The 22,934-nt window shown below is 40.6% G+C and overlaps 1 protein-coding gene across 44 annotated transcripts in view; it reads left to right on the forward strand.

Annotated features, from left to right (window-relative positions):
* Nucleotides 1-16,952, forward strand: part of LRRFIP1 (LRR binding FLII interacting protein 1) — a 159,190-nt gene extending 142,238 nt beyond the window's left edge. For 40 of the 44 annotated variants that reach the window (XM_053283265.1, XM_053283243.1, XM_053283247.1 and 37 more), the window contains 2 exons: nt 1,210-1,345; nt 2,707-6,058. In XM_053283265.1, the coding sequence (XP_053139240.1) occupies nt 1,210-1,345; nt 2,707-4,817 (2,247 nt within the window). In that variant the 3' untranslated portion in view covers nt 4,818-6,058. Of the gene's footprint in view, nt 1-1,209; nt 1,346-2,706; nt 6,059-10,293; nt 10,344-11,458; nt 11,574-12,485; nt 12,566-14,892; nt 14,998-16,005 lie in introns of those variants that run through there. The other 4 variants (XM_053283284.1, XM_053283286.1, XM_053283285.1 and 1 more) reach the window with 2 other exon arrangements.
* Nucleotides 16,953-22,934: the final 5,982 nt, after the last annotated feature.

Below are 22,934 nucleotides of genomic sequence, written 5' to 3' on the forward strand. Positions count from 1 at the left end.
TGAATGTTGTGAAAGCTTTTGGACTCGGACATAAGGAAACCCAGTTTTAAATCCTGCTTTGGCTGTGAGGTGCTCAATCTAATTTACCTCACATGATTGCCATGGGACAAAATGATGCTCTGAACTGCTTGGAGGAGAAGCAAAGATACAGATGTACCATATTTTCTGGTAGAAAGGCCACATTGGTGTAAAAGCCGCAAAATGGTTGAATTTTTAAAAAATCACTTCAGAAACGCCACAACGTTGTAAAGGGTGCAGCTAAAGCACCAAATACAACCCCTCTTTCCCTTTCCCATGGAGAGCCGTTTGTGCTCCACGTGGGAGCATTTTGGCCTCTTGCTCTCCTCCCCACTGAAGGTGTTTGCTTGGGCGGGGGTGGCCTGCAGCGAGGCCAAGGCCACACGGGTGCAGCCACTGCAAAGACCAGGGGAGGGGGAGCGGGAGGTGCCTTTAGATGGAAATTAGAAGGTGCTTACCTCCTTGTATGGCTGGCCCTGAAAACTCTTCCCAGCAGTGGTGGAGGATCGGTTCCACCACTCAGCTGGGCACACGCTGCATGCAAGAGTGGCTGCATCTTAGTGGCGCAGCTGATCCTCCGCCGCTGTCGGGTCAGGGCCTGCAATACAAGGAGGTGAGCACCTTCTAATTTCCACTTAAAGGTGCCACCCACCACCCCCTACGGCACCCTCACTGGCTGCTAAATGTGGTCATGGCCTCGCTGCAAGCCCAACCTGGCCACTCTCTGAGCAAACACCATTGTGGGGAGAGCCCCCAAGTGGAGCGCAAACAGCACTCCATGGTAAATGGAAAGGGGGGAGAGCATGCAGACCCTTAGCCAGGAAGTTGCCACTCCTCATCCACTGCCTCTATTCCTTCGAGGCCCTCTCAACCATGTGGAGCCTATTGTTGGCTGGAGGGTCCTGCTGTGCTGCCACCGCACCTCCTTCCCTCACCCCTTAATTCTGGCGTAAAGGCCGCAGGCACCTTAAAGTGACTTTTAAAATCTTTGCACAGATTGAGATGTCTGTGACCATGATCTCTGTTGATCTCAATATAATACAGTCTCCTTTATCATGTTGTATCAGACGTTAATATCCTCCCATTAGGCACATACATGCTCTGGACCATCTCTGTTTTGGGTCTTCAGCCTGCTGACAAAATAAAAATTCATGACCATGATACCGTATCATTACTTTCTTTTACTCACAGCAACATGGAATAATCTTCAGCTCAGAAGTAGCTACCAATGGCGAAACCTCTGTTCCTCTTGATAAAGATGGATTTTCTCCCAAGATTGTTCCAGAGACAAGTCATGCCCTTAAAGAAGTTGAGGATGATATACTAGGTAAGTGAATTCTTCCAGAATTTTTGATCACCACCTTTGCTTGAAAACTTCTATAATCTGAACTGATCACCAGCATGCTGCTTGTTTAATCACTTCTATGCATTTTATTCTCTGCTTATGGCAATGATCACTTCAAGCATTATTACATTTTTTCAATGTTAAAAGGGAATGTGAAAGTAATTCCTTCCTCCCCCATCTAAGAAAATAAGTGATCAAAAGACATCTTAACTATGTAACAGGGCAAATATACAAAATATGCATCAACTTTTATTTAGACAGATATACAGACTTAATTGTATCCTCCAAAGTTGCTTTGATTCCCAGAAAACACATAACACGAGAACCAGACTAAGAGTACTTGACTCTTTATAAGGTTAGGGTAAAGTTCTAGAATACTTTTGTTTGCACCAGCTTGTATATGTTAGAGCATATACAATATATGTATATGTATACAATATAACATATAACAGTATATGTTAGTTATGCTTAGTATTATGGTGGTAATTTGAAATTATCTCATATTTGATGAAAACCTACTGGTCCCTAATGTCAGCAAGGATAATAAAACATAATATTTGGTCAATTAAATCTTTATAGCTATCAGGCAAGTCTGAAGGAGAAAGTAAAATGTGGCATCCAGACCTTTGGTGGAAGGTTCAGAAGCAAGCTATGCTTATGAAAGAGTCTCTTCTGCTCATGTAACAAACCTGCGCATAGATGCAACTGTCCTTCCACTTGTGAGCATCTGTTTATGATACACTGCTGTGCCAAAGGTCTGGATGCCAGTTGAGGTACATAGCCTTTTATTATTTACTCTTTTGAAGAAAACAGACATTAAATATGCAGTACTGCAGATATATAATTGTGAACACAATAAGAGAGTGAAAAACTGCAGGCAATGTATGAGTCAACTCCTTTTTATGAACAGTAGAAGAAATGTTTCCTCTTTCATCATCTTAAACTGTACACTGTTTTCTTAAGCACAATTACTTAATGTTCCATTACAATTGATGAGACATATCCTTGTAAAAATATTTAGAATGCCACTTGAAGTGCTCTGTTCTATATTATATATTTGAACTGAGTATTTTCACTTGTGAAATCTTCACAGCTTCAATGACAGCAGAAAGCTCCAGATTTACAAAGGCAGTTGATACAGGGAACTGAGGTGCATTTTGTTGATACAACTTACTAATTCAATTGCTGCTTTGCCTTCACATAATTGGCAAAAGGTGATCTTTCTTAACCAGTTCTTCTGATTCATTCTCTCTTCTGGGTTTTAAATGGGGAGGTAAGTGTTAAACTTAACACAGTGGTCCCCGTACAGTTTGGTCCCTTCAACTTTCTTAATGATCTTTTAGGCAGAGCCAATGAAGTGGAGATGAAAAATGAGATTTTGGAGAATGTGGGGAAAAGAGAAATCTTGCAGAATACTGAGCATGAGGAACACACAGAGGATACTAAGGAGCAGGAAATTGTACAGGAATGTTCGGAGATAAAGACTTTGCATGCTGATGAAAATGCGGAGGCAGAGAAAATCATTGAAGGCAAAGTTGCATCAACATTGATATTAAATAGTGGACTTGAGGAACCAGCTAAAAGTCATTCAGAGCATGTTCCAGGAATTGTTGATTCCCTTGAAAATAGTGATGTAGTTGAATTAAGGAGTGAAGCGGGGTTACTGGGTAATACCACAGAAGTGGAAGAGTCTGATAGAAAAGATGTTGAACATGGAAATATTGTAAGTAAAACTGGTAACCAAAGTAAAGTAGCTTGTCTAGGTATTGAGACTAATCAGGAAATAATTGCAGGTTTAGAAATGCTTCCCCAACAGCAAGGTAAAGAAATGCAAAAAGATACTTTAGCTGATGAGGCAGAAGGGAATAATAATGAAGTATTTCAAGAAGCTTTGGATTTTGTGATTAATAGTCAAAGGGCAAGTTCCAGTCAACCAGAATTACTAGAAGATATTCTTACCAAAGCACCAAGTTCTGATTCTAATACTGAACTGCGGTGTAATGCAAAAGAAAATACCGAAAGCAAGGTTGCTGATTTGGAGGAAGACATTGAAGGTGAAGAGGATATTAAAATAACCAGTAAAGCAGAGTGGGACAAAAATGAGCCTGGTAATGAAGAGAGTGACACTGAGAATGTAATCCAGGAAGAGCAGGAAACCAAAGTAGTAGCAGAACAGGCAGAAATGACAAGTCCTAGTGAATATACACCAGATGAGTTTGTAGAGGAACAAAAACAAGTTGAAATGGAAGAAATCCAGTTCCTGGCTTCAAAACATGATCCATGTGTTGAAGAGGAGCAACATGAGCAAGAAACAGGAGGTGAAAATAACCCTGAAAAGAGTTCCATTAAGGAGAACGATCAGAAAGAAGCTTTGTTAGGAGAATTGTGTGCACACTCGGACTCTGAGAAAAAGAATGAGCAAGATGCTGTGAAAGATACCTTACATACAGAAGAAACTGCTGGAGATGATGTTAGTCATAATGAATGCCAGGCCTATGAAGAAAGCAATGTAGACATAGGAGATAACTCTAGAAAATGCAAAGAAATAAACTCTGAATTCATAGATGACAAAACTCTGGCAAATGCTTCAACACATAAAGTAGTTACTTATGACAGTCAGGAGGAAGAAGAAGAAGAAGAAGAATATTCTCCAGCACAAGAGAGAGACTGGCTTGTAGAAGAACAGAATGTAAACAAACAAGATAAAACTGTTCATGAATTGGCTAGAGCTACAACTATAAACATGGACACTATTGAAGTACACAAAGGGAATCAAGAGGAGAATTGTGAAAAGACAGAGAAAGAGGTGTGTGAAGTTGTGCCGGATACTAAAGCAGCTGCTTGCCTCAACTCACAGAAGGCTGAACTCAGTGATCAGGAAGAAAATCCCAACAGTGAAGAAGAAGTAGCTGTAGAAGAATATCATGAAGCATTTGATTTTGAGGAATCCAGAGAGCTAAAAACTACTGAAAGAAGTGATAGTCAAGATAATGAAGAGGAGAGAAATAATGATCAGGTACAAGAGAGAGATGATATTGCAGAAAGTGCAGTGCAGAATGTAATCAAAGAAGACTATGAAGAGGAGTATATGGGCCAAGAAAAAGTTGAAGAAAATATAGAGAGAAAATATCTAAACTTGGAAGATGAGGTGATAAATGAGGGCACATTGACTGAAGGTGATGAAAATATTAATCAGGAGAAAGGAGAGAAATCTGAAGAAGGTCAACATTTGCAAACTGATTCTTTGGTTTCAGAGTCCTCAAAGCCTCCATGTGAATTGTTGGAGGACTCTCATGAAAAGCTGATAGATAAAACCAGTATAAAACCTGTTGCTACTGCATATACATTAGAGCAGCTGGAAAGGCTAGAAAGTTCTGTGGATGCAAGTGAAGAGGAAACACAGGTGGGTAGAAAGGGAAAAGGTAAATCTCGGGATGACTGTGTGTTATCATAACCTCAAGCTAAGACTGAGGTTAAGTTGTTACTTATTATATACCAACTATCTGATACGTTACAGAGCAAAATCTTATTAAAAGACCAAAGAAAAAATCTTCTAACCTGATTTTTTTAAGAGTTTCACACTGAACTAGTTCCATTTTATAAATTTATGTAACTCCATTTGTATAGCAATAGTAATGAAAGATTCTTTTTTATTTCCAGGTTTAATTTCTGTTTATCATAACACAAAACTATTAATAATTCTCATTCCTAATAAAATGGTTTTTAAAAAATATTTCACCAAGAATGTAATATATAGTTTTCAGTCTTAGTTAAGATTTGAATGTTCTTCGGAACTGACCACTTTTAAGTGCTTGCTAGCGAAAAATTATCAGATGCATTTATGCTTGATTTAAGTTACTATAAAGCACTATCATTTCAATATCCATGTGGTAACTTGCTGGAGATTTACAAAAATGCACTTTTAAAATGCAGTTTTAGTATCGACATATTCCAAATAAATGTTACTTATCTTGCCAAAATATAGTTAGGTCAATGTAGGAGTTTTGTATTACAGAATTTTGAAGTGAAAAACTGTTGGCTTGCTAAAAGAAATAGGTCTACACTTTAGCCATTCCACACCAAATCAAGCCTTTTATATCTAACACACATTTCTTATTTTTAAGAAAGCTTCAGTTCACATTGTGCTTTCTCTCAAGTAGTAATTACTGTAAAATTATTCAGATCTCTTTTCTTAATAGTCTATATCATGTTCTTTCCCTCTCCCTCAAAGCAATAGCTGTAAATGAATGTTTTCTTAAATCTAGATTTTTTTCCTTCCTCTTAACTGAAATGTAGGCAATCTGAATGTCTCTGTGAATGCCTTAATCATTTCTTTAAAACCACATAACCAAAGGTAATGGCAACTGCTGTTTTATGTGTGAAACTCCTATTAAGTACACTGCCTTAAAAAAAATTATCAGCATTTAATTGCTTTTGAATAATGGCATTTTCCTCGTTTATGAGCTTGCATCTTATTTCCAAATGTGCACAACTAGAAGGTTTTTTATTGCATAAATATAAGTGGTGTTATGCTATTAAAATCAAGGGAGAATGCAAATTCTGAAAGTTTGTAGCACTAGAGCACCATAATAAATGTATTCCTTGTATGCAGATAGTAAAGCACAAAAAAGAACAAGCTGTATGCCATACACATTGAGTTGTATATAATGGAAATAAACTTTTTATACTGTAAAACGCCTCACCCAGTATTTGTACAGCTGATTATAATTAAATGGATACTGCTTTTAATATTTTTATAAAGATTTATTTGAGGGGGGGAAGCTGCTTCTGTCTGTCCAGTTGTTGCTTTTTTTTTTAGAAGGCACTGTTTAAAAACACAGAGCCCTTATTCTGTGTCAATAGTACTAGGAATATTTAAAACTAGCTGGGCTGGGCGCAGAGCATATGCGCCTCCGCCGGCCCGCTTCTCCCCTCTCCTCTCCTCTACAATCAGGAACATCTTCCAACCAGTAACTGTTGCATTAAAACTGACCTTAACCATCACAGGCTCCCCCTCCCTATCTGCATATGGAATCCCCCACTGCCCAATCAGGTGCTTCTGCTTGTGAACTCGCGCGAGAGCTGCCACACAAGGGATTAGCAACGTGTATGCCTTAGAGAATTAAATATATATATTAGTAACTTAAATCACACATAAGTGGATACTCTCTCTGCGAAAATATGCTTCTCACACTAGGAGCAATGAAGTCATGAAATGATATTAGAAAACACAAAGTGGACAGGACCCATGGATTGGAATGCCTGGAATGACTTCAAGCATTGAAGATGCCAGAACAGCACTCCCAGCCTTCATTCCAGAGAGATGGCACCCCTTCACAGTTGCAGCTTCTATACCTTCTTCCCAGGTGTTTGAAAATATACCCGATTTATCATGAAAATGGCAATTTTGAACATAGCAGCAATTGCAGCAATATAGATGGTGCCTTACAAATAATAAAGCCAGCCTCCTGTAGACTCGGGGATCTGACTGCATAAGCTGTGGCCAATTTCCATTGTAAGCAAGTGTTCCAAGCATATAGCTCTATGGATCTCATTCACTCTTTGGGTACATAGAGTTCTCTATATATAATAGAACCAGTCGCCTTCATTTCAAGGCTTGAGAGCCAGTGGTAGCTCTGCTCTGCACAGTCCACCCCACCCCACCGCCACCTTGTGGGGGCAGCTGTTCCCATCACACAGTGCTGTCCTTTGCCTAGCAGCAATGTGGCCCTTTCATGGGAAATTACATTTCCTCATGCCGCAGCGGGATCTTGGAAGGTGCACACAGAACTGTGGGATGTGCAGTCCTTCCCACAGAGCTCTTTTGCGAAAGCACTGGAAAGAATTACACTTTGTGTTGCTTCATGTGCATTTTTCCAAGATGGTGTTAGGGCCTGACAGGACTCCACTTCTCTTAAAGAGCACACACAAACACACACCCTGGGACTGGGGAAATTACAGCCCTATGTATTAAATAGTGCACAGCACTATTTCCCAACATGGAGGGAAATGGTTTATATATTGGAGTTTTGCCCCCAAAGTGGCTCCTGCTTCAAACATAGTGAAAATCCCTGTAATAGAATGACACTTCTCATTTAAAGTTTGGGTACCCTTTATCTTCTGCATGGGTGTTTGAATTAATGGTCCTGGGCTTGTGCACCTTTCAGTCAAGCAAAATAGGAAAGCATTACTCTTACTATGATACTCCTTATGTATCACCTGTAGCTTCTCTATGAGCTGAGGTAGTTATGGCTACTTTCCCCATAAATCCTGGAAATCAGCAATGATGACTACTTGGGTAGCCAAGCAAAGCCAGAATTATTCAACTTTCATATGCACTTATGAATCTGCAGTTGTAGTCATTTGTTACAAAACTAGGTTGATTCATATTGACAACCTAATTGTAATTCTATGAGGATTGTCTCTTTGCCAGGGGGTGGTAAGCTAAGTGGGAAGTTTATCACCTGATAACTACCATTTCAACCAATATTTATATAAAGAATTATATGAATTAATCAAGAGTTCACTTAATTCATATATGATGAAGATATGCGTGGTAACCATTGCTGAGAAATAGGTTAATGGCAAGTCATTGCGACTGCTCAAAGATATTACTTGTAAAATCTCCACCCTGTCTCTTGGTTCATGGCTTTATCCCAGCTACTTGAAAAGAACTACATGTGGGAGGATGGAGGAACTAGTGAGGGAAAAGAATATTAGTGTCTTCCACTGCTGTTGAAAATGATGGAGCACATTGACCAATTGCTTTTCTTGAACTGTTGAATTCAGATATGCCATACAGTAGCAATAAGGAGCAGGCTGGAACTTACCTGTCCCTGGAACTTAGCTCCAAGAGTGAAGTTCTCCCTCCTCCCTGAAACTTCTAAAGATGATTCTGCCCTCTGTACACTCTCGGCATCATTCTTCCACAATCCTGATGCTTCCATGTATTTTTATGATCAGTGTTTGTGAGGTTGTTTAAATGTTTATCTTAAAAGGCAGTGTTCAAAATACTCAAAGCATTTTGGATAAAGTGGATAAAGTGATGCAGTGCAATTCAGTTCCCAGTATGCTCAGTCAAGTACTTTACACACAGCCATGTGGAAGAGGGGCTTTTCTGTGATATGATCCTACCTGGATGGGGCCTGTGTGTTAATGATACAACCATGTGGGTGGGGCAGATTGGATTTTAAAAAACCCTTACCAACTGGTAAGGCCACATGGTTGCATCATTCTCATGCTATCCCCAGCTGTAAGGAATCACACTGGAAAATACTCCTATATGTCTGCAACTGTATATGATGGGCACCTTGTTGTTTTCATTAGACAATATTTAGATTCAGTTAAGTTAATAACTATCATTGGGTTGGACCTAATGAGTTGCCATACTGCTCCATCCTGATACCACATTTTTAAAAAAGCAGTTCTACATCCCACAGATATTAATTCAGTTATCACAGAAGGTATCATTTTTGCAAGGAATTGAGTGTAGTTTAATTGGTTCACATACTAACATGCTTGTGCAAGGGGGAGGGGTGATGTTTTAACGCTTTTTCTAATTCCTCCTCAATGCCCCCTAAAAAATATGTCCCTGGAGAACTCCCAACTCTGAGGGGCTTCATGATCAGCAGAAGGAAAGGAGGGATCTATGAAAAGCGCCCTCCCTCTTGAAAAACCCTCCCTGAAAAACAGAATGTTAGGATGTGAGCCACTATTCATATATAAAATTTCCATTTAACTGTCTTCTAAGCTTTTTGGACTGTAGTTACAAATAATAAATCTCCCATTTGGGAAGATTGCAGACGAAGATAACTTTATTTTACTACTCAAGACCCACTAACATCATGGATTGTCCCAATGAAAGTGTTTGGGGCTCAGGCCTTCTGCTTTGAATTTCTACTACATAGCACAGAGCGCTCTCCATTCAAGTACAAAGTATAATACACATATCTTTACGGATTCAATAGCTCTGCTGGATTGCTTGTAGTTGCACTACTTCTGTGCTAAAGATAATGACTAGATTTCAGAGAAGTTTTGTGGGAAGAATAGCAATCTCCCTGTGCAGTATTCCCATAAATATTCCTTGAGAGTCTTTGCAAGCAGCTTGCTGTATAGCAGAACAAAGTGCCTAAGCCTTGAGAAGCTAGTGACCTCGACAGATGATGAGAAAACAGAAAAACTCCTCAGAATGTGCATGCAGTAGCTTTTTTGATCATTGCCACTGTTCATCTTGATGTGTATGTTCAATCCAAATACAATAAATGCAATGATTATTGGATTATTTCATGGTTATCTTCTGAAACATGTACATTTATTTTATACGGGAATAAATTGCATGCTTATTTTTGCATACTAGACTTTTAAGAATGTATGGATCTTTTTCAAGTTTTGGAATACAATAAGCAACTGTTTTGGGGTGAGATTTTGGGTATGAAAAACTCATATAGAAAAAGGAATGGGTTTTTTTTTTTCAATCTGGGGGGGGGGGAAACCCACAAAGCTTAAGAAGCTATGATAAAAACTAGAGTGTTTAAGAGTATGTTAGGTTCCCTGTTACAGTGTATTGATGTGTACCTAATGCTGATAAACTCTAAAGATCTGTAAGATTTTTGTATTCCAGTGTTTGTCCCTAGAGTTCTTGCATGCTAACCTACAGTAGAAGATTAGCCGCTTTGCATGCAGCTGGGTGCTTCTACTGAAGTGACAAGCATGCTTTGTGAGACTGGCATAACCTCCCTTGGCTGAAACCCCTTCCCAGTCCTGTTTGTGACCTCATTTACCGTGGTACGTGCATAACTACCTTTATCATTAGTTTCACTAACCATCATCCTCTTTTTTTTTTTACAAAAAAATTAAATACCTACAGTGACATCTTTCACTTAACAATATCAACACAAAGTGTTTTATATTTCCTTTTCCCCCCCTTGTAGACATTAGACTGAAAAAACTTGTTGATGAACGAGAATATTTACATGAGCAGGTAATCAAAAGTTAAATACTTCTGTGTTCAGTATCTTTGGATGTTGCCACTTGTTTCATTTACAAGGTCACATTTTTCACATAGTGATTTGAATTGCATTAAGTTGCTTCACAGAGCCAGACTAGAACAAGACTGTAGGCAATTCTATAGGACGAACTTCCATACTTGGATGTGGGGCTGAGTGTGAGAATCATTGTATATGTAGTGGTGTGGGGTGTGTGTGGAGGAAATTGTGTGTGTGTGTGTGTGTGTGTGTGTGTGTGCATGTGCATTTTCTTGCAATACATTGTTTGTAAAACATATTTGTATACCGCCCAAAACTTATGGCTACATAATACATATACAAAGATACTGGGGAAAGATTGGGTGTCCCCTCATACTTTGAAGTGTCACCAAGATACATATGTGCTTCCTATCTGACTTAGTGCTAAGACAGTCTGTGCTTGAATGCATCCTACCTGAGTACAATCCATTTTATCACTTGGTAACTACTATGTGATGTTTCCCTTTGTACAGGTCAGTGACACTGGCCTCTTTCCATTGCATTTATTAATTGTAATACAGAACTATATCTGGAAAACAGTAATGCAAAATCATGTCTTGACAGCCTGTTCCTTGGGGAGTAGGGTAGTTAATGCAGCATCTGTGCTTCCTCACATCCTTTGTGTCTGGCACGAAGCAGTCCATCTTAGACATGAGACATTGTTGATTTGAAAAACAACAATCCCCTGTAAACAGGATTGCTCCTGATCTATGTATACAAACAACCCAGATATCTAATGCAATAATTTGCTTTCCAAGATTTTCAACAAGAGCAGGGCTTTAATTGCCATAGTTGTTTGAGAAAATGGGGACAGTGTTTGACTCATAAACCTCTTCTGCTCCTCACCTTGCCATAACATCAACAACTTCAATCACATAATGGTTACAAAATTTCAAATTCTACACAAATGCGAATATCAGGTCATAACATGCCAACTGAGGTGTTGGGCGGGTGGGGAAATAGCATATTTGCACAAAACATATTTGTCTCTTGTGATAGTTCTAATTAGCCTGTTCCATAGCATGTAGCTTGGCTTTCTCAATAGGTTGATTAAATTATGTGTGGCTTTCAGATTAAAAAATTAAAAGCACAACTGGAAGAAAAGCAAAATAGTAAAATGGAGCATTTACATTTGGAAGATGGAGTCCTAGAAAATGGCACAGAGATGCATGTGATCGATCTCCAAAGTAAGGTTCATTCTCCAGTTGAAGATTTTGTACAACAATAACAATAGTAAATTATCTTCACTTACATAATGAATATATCAAATACTGTAGAATTAAAGTGACTTTGATCGTGAAGTTGGGTGGTGGCTATCTTCTTATAGGGTGATCAAAGGTAATCAATGTAGATTAGAGGGATTCTCACTAAGTATGCATGCCTTTCAACTTGGAAGAAAAAGTTATTTTCAATTGACTCAGGATCCATCCATGCATCCAAAGAAAGGGACTTTCAGTAGGCTCCTAGTGCTCAGAGGTATGCAGCAAAAGGAGCTCAGGTTTTGCTTCTCGGAAAACCAACTAGACACTACTTGTGTAGTGACAAGAGATTCTCTGGAGACAAAAGCTCAGTGATGCATTTCATTAGGGGTGAATATAAGAAGCTCATGAGGTTTATCATGGGTGTGAAGTCCATACTTTTTTTTTTACATTGCACACAAATCACAATATATCTAATGCTGTTGGGTTGTAGGGGATAGAATAGAGGTGGGTAAACTGGGTCCTCCAGATCAGTGTTCCCTTTAAGGCGTGCACATGTACACATGCTCACAAGTTATTTGATGTCTGCTCATTCAATTTTGGATCCCGCTCAGGTTTAATCAGGAAGGTACCACTCTGTATATGCACACACACTGCCTTGATACTACCGCCCAGAACAAACATCATTCTACACACAGATGAAAAAAATTAGAACACTGCCCCAGATGTTGTTGAACTACAATTCCCATCATCCCCAGCCCACAATTTATTGTTGCTGGGAATAATGGGGGTTGTACTTCACCAAAAGCTGGAGGGCCAAGTTTGCCCACCCCTGGGATAGAACCTCACCCAGAATTGTTTTGATGCCTACCATAAAGGGTTTCTTTAAATTCTTTTTAGGAGATGCAAACAGACAAATTAGTGACCTCAAATTTAAACTTGCAAAATCTGAACAAGACATTACAGCACTGGAACAGAATGTAAGTTTATGGCATGTTTATAATACTCGAGCCATGGCAGTTGCATATAGATGTTTATAGTTGCTTATCTAAAGATGTTGGGGAAGGAAGTTCAAGCTGTGATCCTTAAATGGATGTGCTGCAAAGCAAGTGATCCTGAAATTAGTGGAATTTATATTAGGGTTGTGCATGAAACAGATTTTGTGTTTAGTTTTGAGCTCAAAACAAAACGCAGACAGCCAAAATGTTTAGTTGAAACAGTGGCCAACCATTATGGGCTGCAATGTCTCAACCTTTGTGTAGCTGGCTTCCTATTGAGCAAAGGCCCAATCATGGTTTCCTTTGCTCCACCCACCCACCCATCACTGCTGCTGTAACAGAACAAACCTTGAAACATTTCAAGTGTTTTGGCCATAGGGAACAATGGGGAAACTCAAAACACACCATTGTTCCTCACGGATAGCTCCTAGGGACACCAAAGTAGGTTGGGTGGTAGGGCATGATGGGTGCAACCTACCCCCAAACCCACAAAAGAAATGGGCAAGCAAAGAAATTTAAACACATTTTTAACCTTTCCCCCAAACCCCCATAGAATCACAAGCTAATTGGAAGCCAGTGCCAGAAAACTAATCAGCAAGGGAAAAACAGACCTCTAAAATGGCTCTCAAAACATCAAAACATTTCAAATCAAAACAAGGTGGTTTGTTCCAAGCTTGAAACAGGCCCTTTATTTAAATGGCATTTTGTTTTGAACTCGAGACACTCGAAATGGCCCGTTTCAGCATCAAAACATTTTGCACATCGTTTTGCACATTGAGGGAGAGAGAACTCGTTACTTCCATGCCTTTCCCCCACCTAAAATCTGCCCGCCCCAACTGTTACGGGGCTCAAACGAGCCATTGTGGCAAATGGCTCTTTTAAGGGCTCATAGGAACTTGGGGGGTTGAGTTTGGGGAAAATACCACAGAAGTAAAAGGTTAAACATGCTCTACCTTTGTGCCCCAGTCCTGGTACAGATCAGAAGCCCAATGTGGCTGTTGTTCAAAGTAAAAAATTAACTACTAGCTAGCCAAAAATGCAGTTAATGTGCAGTCTAATTTGGCCTTAATGTCACTGCTTTAGAATCATTGAACATATGTGGTGGTTGACATGTTGCTAGCAGTATGTGCTACAGAGCATAAGAAGATATTGGGGCAAAATTACTTCAGAGTCAGAACAGGTTTTGAAAGGTAATGTCTTGAACCCTAATTGGTCTTCACTTACTTTAAAAATAAAATAAAACCTGGAAGCATTTCTTCAGTGTTTCACATGTAAACAGAATCGAACAGTTTGAAGTATTCATATGTTGGAGGCTTTGTCTTATGATTTATTTTTTATATTGCCTGCCATGGTCAGTGTAAAACCTAATACATCACAATTTTGATCAGTTGATTAAACTACCTTTGTCTGACATTCCTCACAGAGTAACACAGGGCAGTTCTCCACCGCCTGCACTGCTGTGAGCATCTAAAACACCCTGTACTATTGTACAAGAGCATTCTTGCGTGGATATGTAAAATGGTGCAATTGTACTTCTATAACACAGCCATTATTTCCACCATTACACAGCCATTACAGAAGAGCGGGATATAAATGTATTATTATTATTATTAATAATAATAATAATTATTATTATTATTTATTGATTGATTTATTTATTGATTTATTTATTTCCAATGGCCATAGCGCTATGGGAGTGCAACTGCATAATTTTACATCTATCAAGACTGCCCTTGTGCAATACCTTGATTTGGACACTCTCCGCTGCATGAGTAGTTGAAAAGCACCTACATTATACTGTGCAGTATGTAATTCTAAACATGTTAGTTCACTCAATTACATTAAAGTGATTCCCCTTGGTTGTGAAGAAATATGGAGCCCATCTTTATATAGGCTGGATGAAAAATATTTACAGGCAAGCTAGATGGAACCAGTTAGCCTTCTATGCTGCTTGAAGAGTGAGTTATTCTTCAATCCTGAATGGTGATTACTGGTTTGTCAAAGGGGAACTAGAATTGCTAGAATCAGGTGCCTGGGCTTGCCACTGTTAGACACACTCTTCCTCATAGGCCCTTCCAACAGCCAGTGACCTTTTGGGAGGGAACAGGGGTGTGGGGGAGAGCGGGAAACAAGTGAAGAACCTGCTGAGCTTGCTGCCTGGTTCAAAGTGTGTGTTCTAATCTATCCAATGCATTTGGTGAATGTTATGAGCTGCTTTGGGGACTATGGTCAAAAGGCGAGACACAGATCTACTAAATGCATAAATAATTTATTCCTACTTCTATAATAATAACTTGCTTTCATATTAGGTAATACGACTGGAAGGCCAAGTTGCTCGCTATAAAACTGCTGCAGAAAATGCTGAAAGAATAGAGGATGAATTGAAAGCAGAAAAACGTAAACTCCAAAGAGAGGTAATCCAAACTACTAAATCATAGAATTAATATCTAACTTCTTTTCAAGTTCCTAGGTTGTAATAAACCCTTAAAATTACTTTAGTGTTTCCTAAGCAAGATATGCAAATAATCTTTGCTATCAGAGTATTTGAGTCTGACTTGTGTTGTGTGGGGCTCTGCTTGGGTTGCCAGCAATGACCGAAGCTATTCCTGGAGACCTCTCCCTCCCCAATACTTCTCACAATATCAGGCCATTAAAATCCCCAGGGTTGCTTTCAGTATTGATTGATGTTGATTCATGGAGGCTCCAAGGCAATCCTGGAAGGCTGGCAACCCTACTCTACCATGGGGACATAGTACAGACAACCTGCTCCCTAAGCTGCTACTACATGGCAAGAGCTATACAGTGGTGTTGTATGGGGCAGAATTGAGAAGTGCAGGCTATTTGGTCCCAACTGCTCACAGAAGATCTGGCAATATTACAGACTTCCCAACAAATTAACCCATTAAATAGAGAACTGCAGTTAATGATTACTTTGGCTTTCTTTTTTGTAGACGTCAGCATAGTCGGGTGGATAGTCTGTTGACCTAAGCTCTATTCAGACATTATGTTGTATAAATGTACATATGTCTGTACACTTGTGCATGTTTTTGTGTGAATGGCTGTACCTGTGTTCATTTTAAAAATGAACCTGAGTATAGGCCTTTCAAATGCATGGTACAGTTAGGAAATGTACGGCTGTACCTGTGTTCAGCACAATGTGTGAATAATGGTATATGTGTACAGATCTATTTACACTCACATACATAATGTTCAACATAATGTCTGGATAGAGCTCTAGAAGATGCTAGTTTTATCATGACTTCACTTACCAGTTTTGTGCAATCCACTTTTACTGCAACCTAAGTTTCCCATTCTTAAAATCAGAATGAAAAACATCCACAGGGCTGAAGGATGAGTGAGCAAATGCTACTAATTATGCTGCCCCTGGCTTTTGGTATAACCTTTTAAAAATTTATTTACAGCTTCGTTCGGCATTAGACAAAACAGAAGAACTTGAAGTAAGCAATGGTCATCTAGTTAAACGACTAGAGAAAATGAAAGCAAATCGGAGTGCTTTACTGTCTCAGCAATAGATGCCAGCTTTTGTTGGATCACTTGACTGGATGACAACAATGCTGCAGAGGCTTATGTCTGTACCTGTTTGGGATGCTTTGTTTCATGCCTTCTGAGAGCAACAAAAATCCAAACACATGAACCCATTTGCCATGTGCCACCATACTGAGGTTCCATCTACACAGATTCAAACCTGCTGCACTATATGCATAAAAATAGCTGCTCCAAATGCCTCTCCTTGTAGATGCCCTTCCACACTGTACTCTGGAAGTGCATGCAGTACAGTATCTGTATGCCATTTAACAAGCACACTGGGCATCTTGTAAGCTCCTCAGTTGGAAAGGCACAGCAGCTGGCTGTTGACATTGTGAAAACGATACTGAAAGGTTTTTTTGTGGGGTTTTAAAAAAGTTAAACTGGAACTTGAATTGTCTTTTTCTGAAAATTAGTGGGAGAAATAACTATAACTTCTGGACTTCCTCTTGTGGCAGTGTCTGCAACTGTAGCAACAGAGATAGTGTATTCATAGCAGTCTCTTCATTTACAAAACACTGTGGAACCACAAGCCATTACAAAGCAAAACTTGTTCAGTGGAAGTCATGGAAGAAGACGGTCTAGGAAGCAAAAGTGACCTTAAATGACTTTGCCAATAAAAATAAAAGGTTATGGAGGGATTTTTGCACCTGTTCAATTGTAAGACTATTTTATTTCAGGGTCAATAGGCAATAGCTTGACTTTAAAAAAAAATTACAGCTTTTTATTTGTATTTAATCCTTGTATTTGGAATTGAAGTAAATGACTTCTTTTAAAAGATGTAATGTTGCAAAAAATAAAACCGCAATCCCATGTTTTAAAAGGGTGTATTTCATCTCATTGTCTGTTTACTACACATACTATTCATTACTTAAATATAAATCAAATGACTAAGATCCAAACTCAGTTACTCATGAAGAGTCCCATTAAAATTAATGGGACAAGTTAGTCATGACAACTCCATTTCATTGAACCCTGACAAGCACATGCCCTCTTCCTGCACTTCCACCCCTGCCCACCTGGATAATAGTGGTCATCCTTAAGAAATTAAGATTCATTAATGCAAATAGGGCAGCCATAAGAACAGCCCTGCTGGATCTATGAATCTGTCTAATCCCCTTTTTAAAGCCATCCAAGTGGACATCACCACATCCCATGGCAAAGAATTCCATAGCTTAATTATGCGCTGCCTGAAAAAGTACTTCCTCTTGTCCATCCTAAATTTCCCAACCTTCAGTTTCATGGGGTGACCCCTGGTTCTAGTGTTGGGAGAGAGGGAGGCTCTCTTTTTCCCTTGTCTCCTTGCTACCATTCACAGTTGAAATTATTTCCTGGGGCTCAGGACACTTTACACATGCATAGGAGTTCATGGGATCCCATTAGCTAGAATACCACTATGTTCCTGTGTCTCTGAGGTGATGGACAGCAGGATAGGCCAGAGCAAACAGTTTTCTTTTATGTTTTCTTATAAGTAGGTATAACCAAGTAGGGCTCTCTTCCTAGAGGAGGAACTCGGAGGCTTGTGGTCTGGCTTACTGTGCCTTGGCATAGGCCATGTTCCTTGTGTTTCTGGCCGGGGACAGTTGTGCTTTTTAGGGCTTTATATGAACCTCCTTGTTTGCAACGTTAAGATAGTTGCATGCCTCTGATGCAGTGACACCTAGATACTGCAGTAAGAAAGAATGCCTTTGACTTTTTCTCCTTCCTTCCATTAGTATCAGCTTGATCTTTATTTGCCTGTAAACTCTGTTACTTTTTGTTATAAGCTTTTAACTTTTTAAAATAAAATTGACAGTGCTTTGGTTTTATACTGTGCTAGTCCTCTTGACTAGCAAGCTAGAATTTGCTGGTTGAATCCCTGCTGGTATGTTTCCCAGACTATGGGAAACACCTTTATCGGGCAGCAGCGATATAGGAAGATGCCGAAAGGCATCATCTCACACTGTGCAGGAGATGGCAATGGTAAACCCCTCCTGTATTCTACCAAAAACAACCACAGGGCTCTGTGGGCACCAGGAGTTGACATCGACTCGATGGCACACTTTACTTTAGTCCTATTAGCGCCACTTTGGTTCCATGCTACATAAAGGTTCTTAGATTTTGAGGATTTCCCTTAGGCTCCAGGGAATAACCAGTTGCATGACTGAACCCCCTTGTTTGGGGGGGTTCAGGGGTGCACAAAACCGTCAACCTACTTGGAAACAATTGGTGGCAGCAGGAACTCAAGGAGAACATTTGGGGAGCAGGTATAAAGGCTTTAACAAATGGGATCTTGCACCTCAATTTTCCAGATATTTATTTAACATATTTTTACACTGCCCAAAACTCACGTCTCTGGGCAGTTCACCACAAAGCAAACAAAACATAAAAAGTTAAAACACCAGTTAAAATAAATAACAAAAATTAAAACACCAGTTAAAACAAAAGAAATGATACAGCAAAAGTTAAAACACTACAACAGTTCAAACCTTAAAACATTTTAAACCATATTAAAACTATTTAAACAATATTTAATTAAAAGCCTGGGTGAATAGATGTGTCTTTAAAGACTTTTTAAAAATTGTCAGAGATGAGAAGCCTCCTATTTCAGCAGGGAGCATGTTCCAAAGCTTTGGAGCAACAGCGGAGAAGGCCTGTCCCCAAGTAGCCACCAAACAAGTCAGTGGCAACTGCAGATGGATTTCTCCTGATGATCTCAATGGGCGGTGGGGTTCATAACGAAGAAGGCGTTCTCTTAAATGCCCAGGGTCCAAGCAGTTTAGGGCTTTATAGGTTATAACCAACACCTTGTATTTTGCCCAGAAACTTATCAGCAGCCACTGTAGATTTTACAAAACGGGAGTAATATGGTCTTTCCTAGATGGCCCAGAGACCAATCTGGCTGCCACATTCTGTACCAATTGTAGTTTCTGGACTACACACAAGGGCAGCCCCACATAGAGCAGTAATCCAGTCTGAAGGTTACCAGCAGATATACCACTGATCTCAAGAAACAGACACAGCTGGCGTATCAGCTGAAGCTGATAGAAAGCACTTCTGGCCACTGCCTCAACCTGGGACTCCAAGGAGGAACATAGGAAGCTGCCATATACTGACACTATCTGGAACCTGCCCGAGAGATAGGAGCGGAACCACCACAAAGCAGTGCCTCACACTCCCAACCCCCTCGGACGTTTCAGAAGGATACTATGGTCGATATTATCGAAAGGTGCCAAGAGGTCCAAAAGGACCAACAGTGTCCACTGTCAATTCCAAATTAGAGATCATCCATCAGGCCGACCAAGGCAGTCTCCACCCCATAGCCTGCCCGAAAGCCAGTTTGAAATGCATCTAGATAATCAGTTTCCTCCAAGATCATCTGGAGCTGGGAGACCACCACCCTCTCAATTACCTTGCCCAGCCGTGGAAGGTTGGAGACAGGCCTGTAGTTGGAGCCAGCGTGGTGTAGTGGTTAGAGTGCTGGACTAGGACCAGGGAGACCCAAGTTCAAATCCCCATTCAGCCATGATACTAGCTGGGTGACTCTGGGCCAGTCACTTCTCTCTCAGCCAAACCTACTTCATAGGGTTGTTGTGAAAGAGAAACTCAAGTATGTAGTACACTGCTCTGCGTTCCTTGGAGGAAGAGCGGGATAGAAATGTAGAAATAAAAATAAATAAAATAAACTCTGAGGGATCCAAGGTAGGCTTCTTCAGAAGCGGTCTAATAATTGTCTCCTTAAGACAAGAAAGCATCCCGCCTTTCCTCAGAGAATCATTTGTAATCTCTACCAGGCCTTCTACAACAGCCCTCCTGCCAGATAGTATAAACCTTGTCAGGCAAGGGTCAAGAGAAGAGGTGGTAGGTTGCACCATTCCAATCAGCTTGTCCACAACCTCAGGAGTCACAAACTGGAACTGATCCAACTTAACCACACAAGAGGAGTCACTGGACACCTCCACATCAGACACTGAAGTAATTGTGGAGATGGAGTCTAAGTTGGCCCGAATACAAGAGATTTCCCCGACAAAAAATTCATTAAACATGTCACAGCGGGTAATCAATGGTTCCAGATTCTGATTCAAGGAGAGGCACATACTAGTCCTCTCACAACCCTGAACAGCTCTGTCAGATGTGAACTTGTGGATGCAATACGAGCAGAAAAGAATCACTTCTTTGCCACACATATTGTCTGAGCAAAGATCTTCAAATGCGCTCCATGTTGGATTGTCTGTCAGATTCGAGTCGAGACTTTCTCCACTTGCCCTCCAGTCATCTGCCTTGCTGCTTCAGTCCCTGTAGTTCTTTCGTATACCAAGGAGCCAGATATGAGTAGTTTAGTCCAGATGTCAGCCAATGTGCATTACCTCATAGGCAGCTGAAAAGACCTAAGTTTCTCTTCTTGGATAGACAGAACAGAGCAGCAAGAAGGTGCATCTAGCTGTCTCACATCAATGGGTTGTATTCTCAGAGAGTTAGGATTCCCAAATCCCACTGAAATGAATGGGATGTAAATTAGTCCCATCAAACTTGTCTACTTAATTTAAATATTGTAAACTTCAGTGAGATACAAAGTGAACAAATTCCACTTTTTCTAAGAACTGGTTCAGTTTTTTCCATGGGATTAAAAATGTAAGATTATGACTACTGTTGGATATATTGCAACACACTAATAAATATCTAACATGTTTATGAAAAGAAGTAGCCAAAGGCCTGTCAAAAATGACAGGTGACGGGAGGGAACAGGGACGGGAGCTGATTTCATGAGGATTTTACTGGCAACCATCCACTGGGTTGCAGACACAGAATTTTTAAAGCTGAAAAATAAAATAATTCCAGGGATACCTGAATGAAACTGATTTGTCTGTCTTCTGCCCTAGTTTGGGGACTGAAACCACCTTGATCACTCTGTATGATTAATGCTGGAGACTGAATGAGGGGAGTGTGTGTATTAGTTCCACTGAACCTCTCAGGAGCTTTCAGGACAATGGTATTCTTTTGCATCACCTTGCAATGATGCAGTTAAGAGAGACCCTGTTCTGCAGTGGTTCTGCACTTCCTTGCATGGTATGTAAGTTCTGGGGAACTCCTGCTAAACTCCTTGCCATTGGTATTCTGAAGGGATCTATCCTGTCTTGCATACTCTTTAGCATCTACATGAAAACCACTAGGGAGTCATGGAAAGGTTTGACATTGGGTGTTGCCAATATGCAGATGACATGCAGTTTGATATATCTGTGCCAACCCCTGCTGGAGAATCTGTTGGTGTTTAAAACTGGGGTACACAACCTTGGCTTTCTAGGTATTGAACTATAGCTCCCATCATCCCAGTTACAATAAACTGATGCCTGGGAAGCCAAGGTTGCCTACCCTTGTTAAACCAATGTTTGGAGGCAGTAAAAGAGTGGATGTGGGCTAACAAATTGAAATGTATTCCAAGCAAGACATAGGATCTCCTGGTCAGAACTATTGATTCAGCCTATCAGCTGGCTTTAGACAGGGTTGCACTCCTTTTGAAAGAGCAGGTTTGCAGCCTGGGAGTACTCCTGGATGTAGCACTGCACATGGATGCCTGCCAAAGCCTAGAGAGGGGCCTTTGGCTAGTTTCAGCTGGTGCACCAGCCACATCCATTTCTGTTTCTGTCAGACCTGGGCTGAGAAGAAAGAAGTCTTTCTCGGATTTCTCCCAGCCTGGCACTTGGGAGAAGGGCTTGCAGTCACAGGAAACAGGGCTAGGCTTAAGGAATCTATGGTCTGACTTGGTAGACTTGACAGTTTCATATACTCAAAACAGATTCAGTTTTAAGTTACAAGGTCATAGCTCTGCAGTAGAGCACACCTCAGCAGCTCTCTCAGGCCCCAAGAGGCCTTTTCCAGATCTAACAACATAAAACAAATTGTTTTAATAACCATTGTGTTAAAAAAAATCTTCAGGCTTACACATGTGAAATGTTCAGTGAACTAAAACATATTTTGGTGCAGCAATGGGATAACCAATGCAACTGAAACCTGAAGGTACATGGATCGATAATGTTAAAGGGACAAACCCTATAAGAGACAGGAGAGGAGGATGGGGGGGTGGGCTGGGGCTGGAAGCAGAGCAAATGATAATGTCCTGAAATTAGATCCAAGTATCCAAGAAAAATGAGGAAAGAATCCCCTTGGAGGGGTGGTAGATTCTGGAAGGGAGGAGAGCACAGCAGAGTAAACCTTATAATGTTGCTGCTGTTCTGCGCATGCCCTGTCCAAGCGTGGGGATCCTCCAAATGCTTTGGCCCCCTGCAGTTGCAGTAGTCTTAAACCGGCCCTGTCAGTGTAGACTGTTTTGAGATAGAAGTAGAACATTGGTATGATTCGGTATAAGGCAAGTTTCCTATGTTACCCTCAACATTGGAGCAAAACATTTAAACACACACACACACACACACACACACACACAACCGCTCTCCCTTGCCTGGTGGGTTAAAAATAATCAAAGATCTCTTTGACTACTTCTAAGGTTCCATAGCGAGAGAGGCTTCATTAGGTCGTCGTCAAATCGTCACTGCAAGGATTAATTTAACAAGGATTAATTTAACGGAACAAGAAAGGCGGGAGCAGCACCGGGAGCGGGGGGGGGGGGGGGCTTCCTCGTCCCATCCTTTCCCGCGGCGCCCCACCCGCTTCACCGGACTGTGCGACGTGCGCGTAGCTTCTCTGAGCCTGCGAAAAACTTTGCAGATGAGAACGCCGGTTTCGATTGGCGCGCGCGATCGTTCTACACCAATCCGCGGAGAGAACGTTAGGCCCCAGCCGAGCCCGCTCTCTATAAAAGGAGCTGTTTAGG

The sequence above is a fragment of the Hemicordylus capensis genome, chromosome 1 (assembly GCF_027244095.1).
Source record: "Hemicordylus capensis ecotype Gifberg chromosome 1, rHemCap1.1.pri, whole genome shotgun sequence".
NCBI lineage: Eukaryota > Metazoa > Chordata > Lepidosauria > Squamata > Cordylidae > Hemicordylus > Hemicordylus capensis.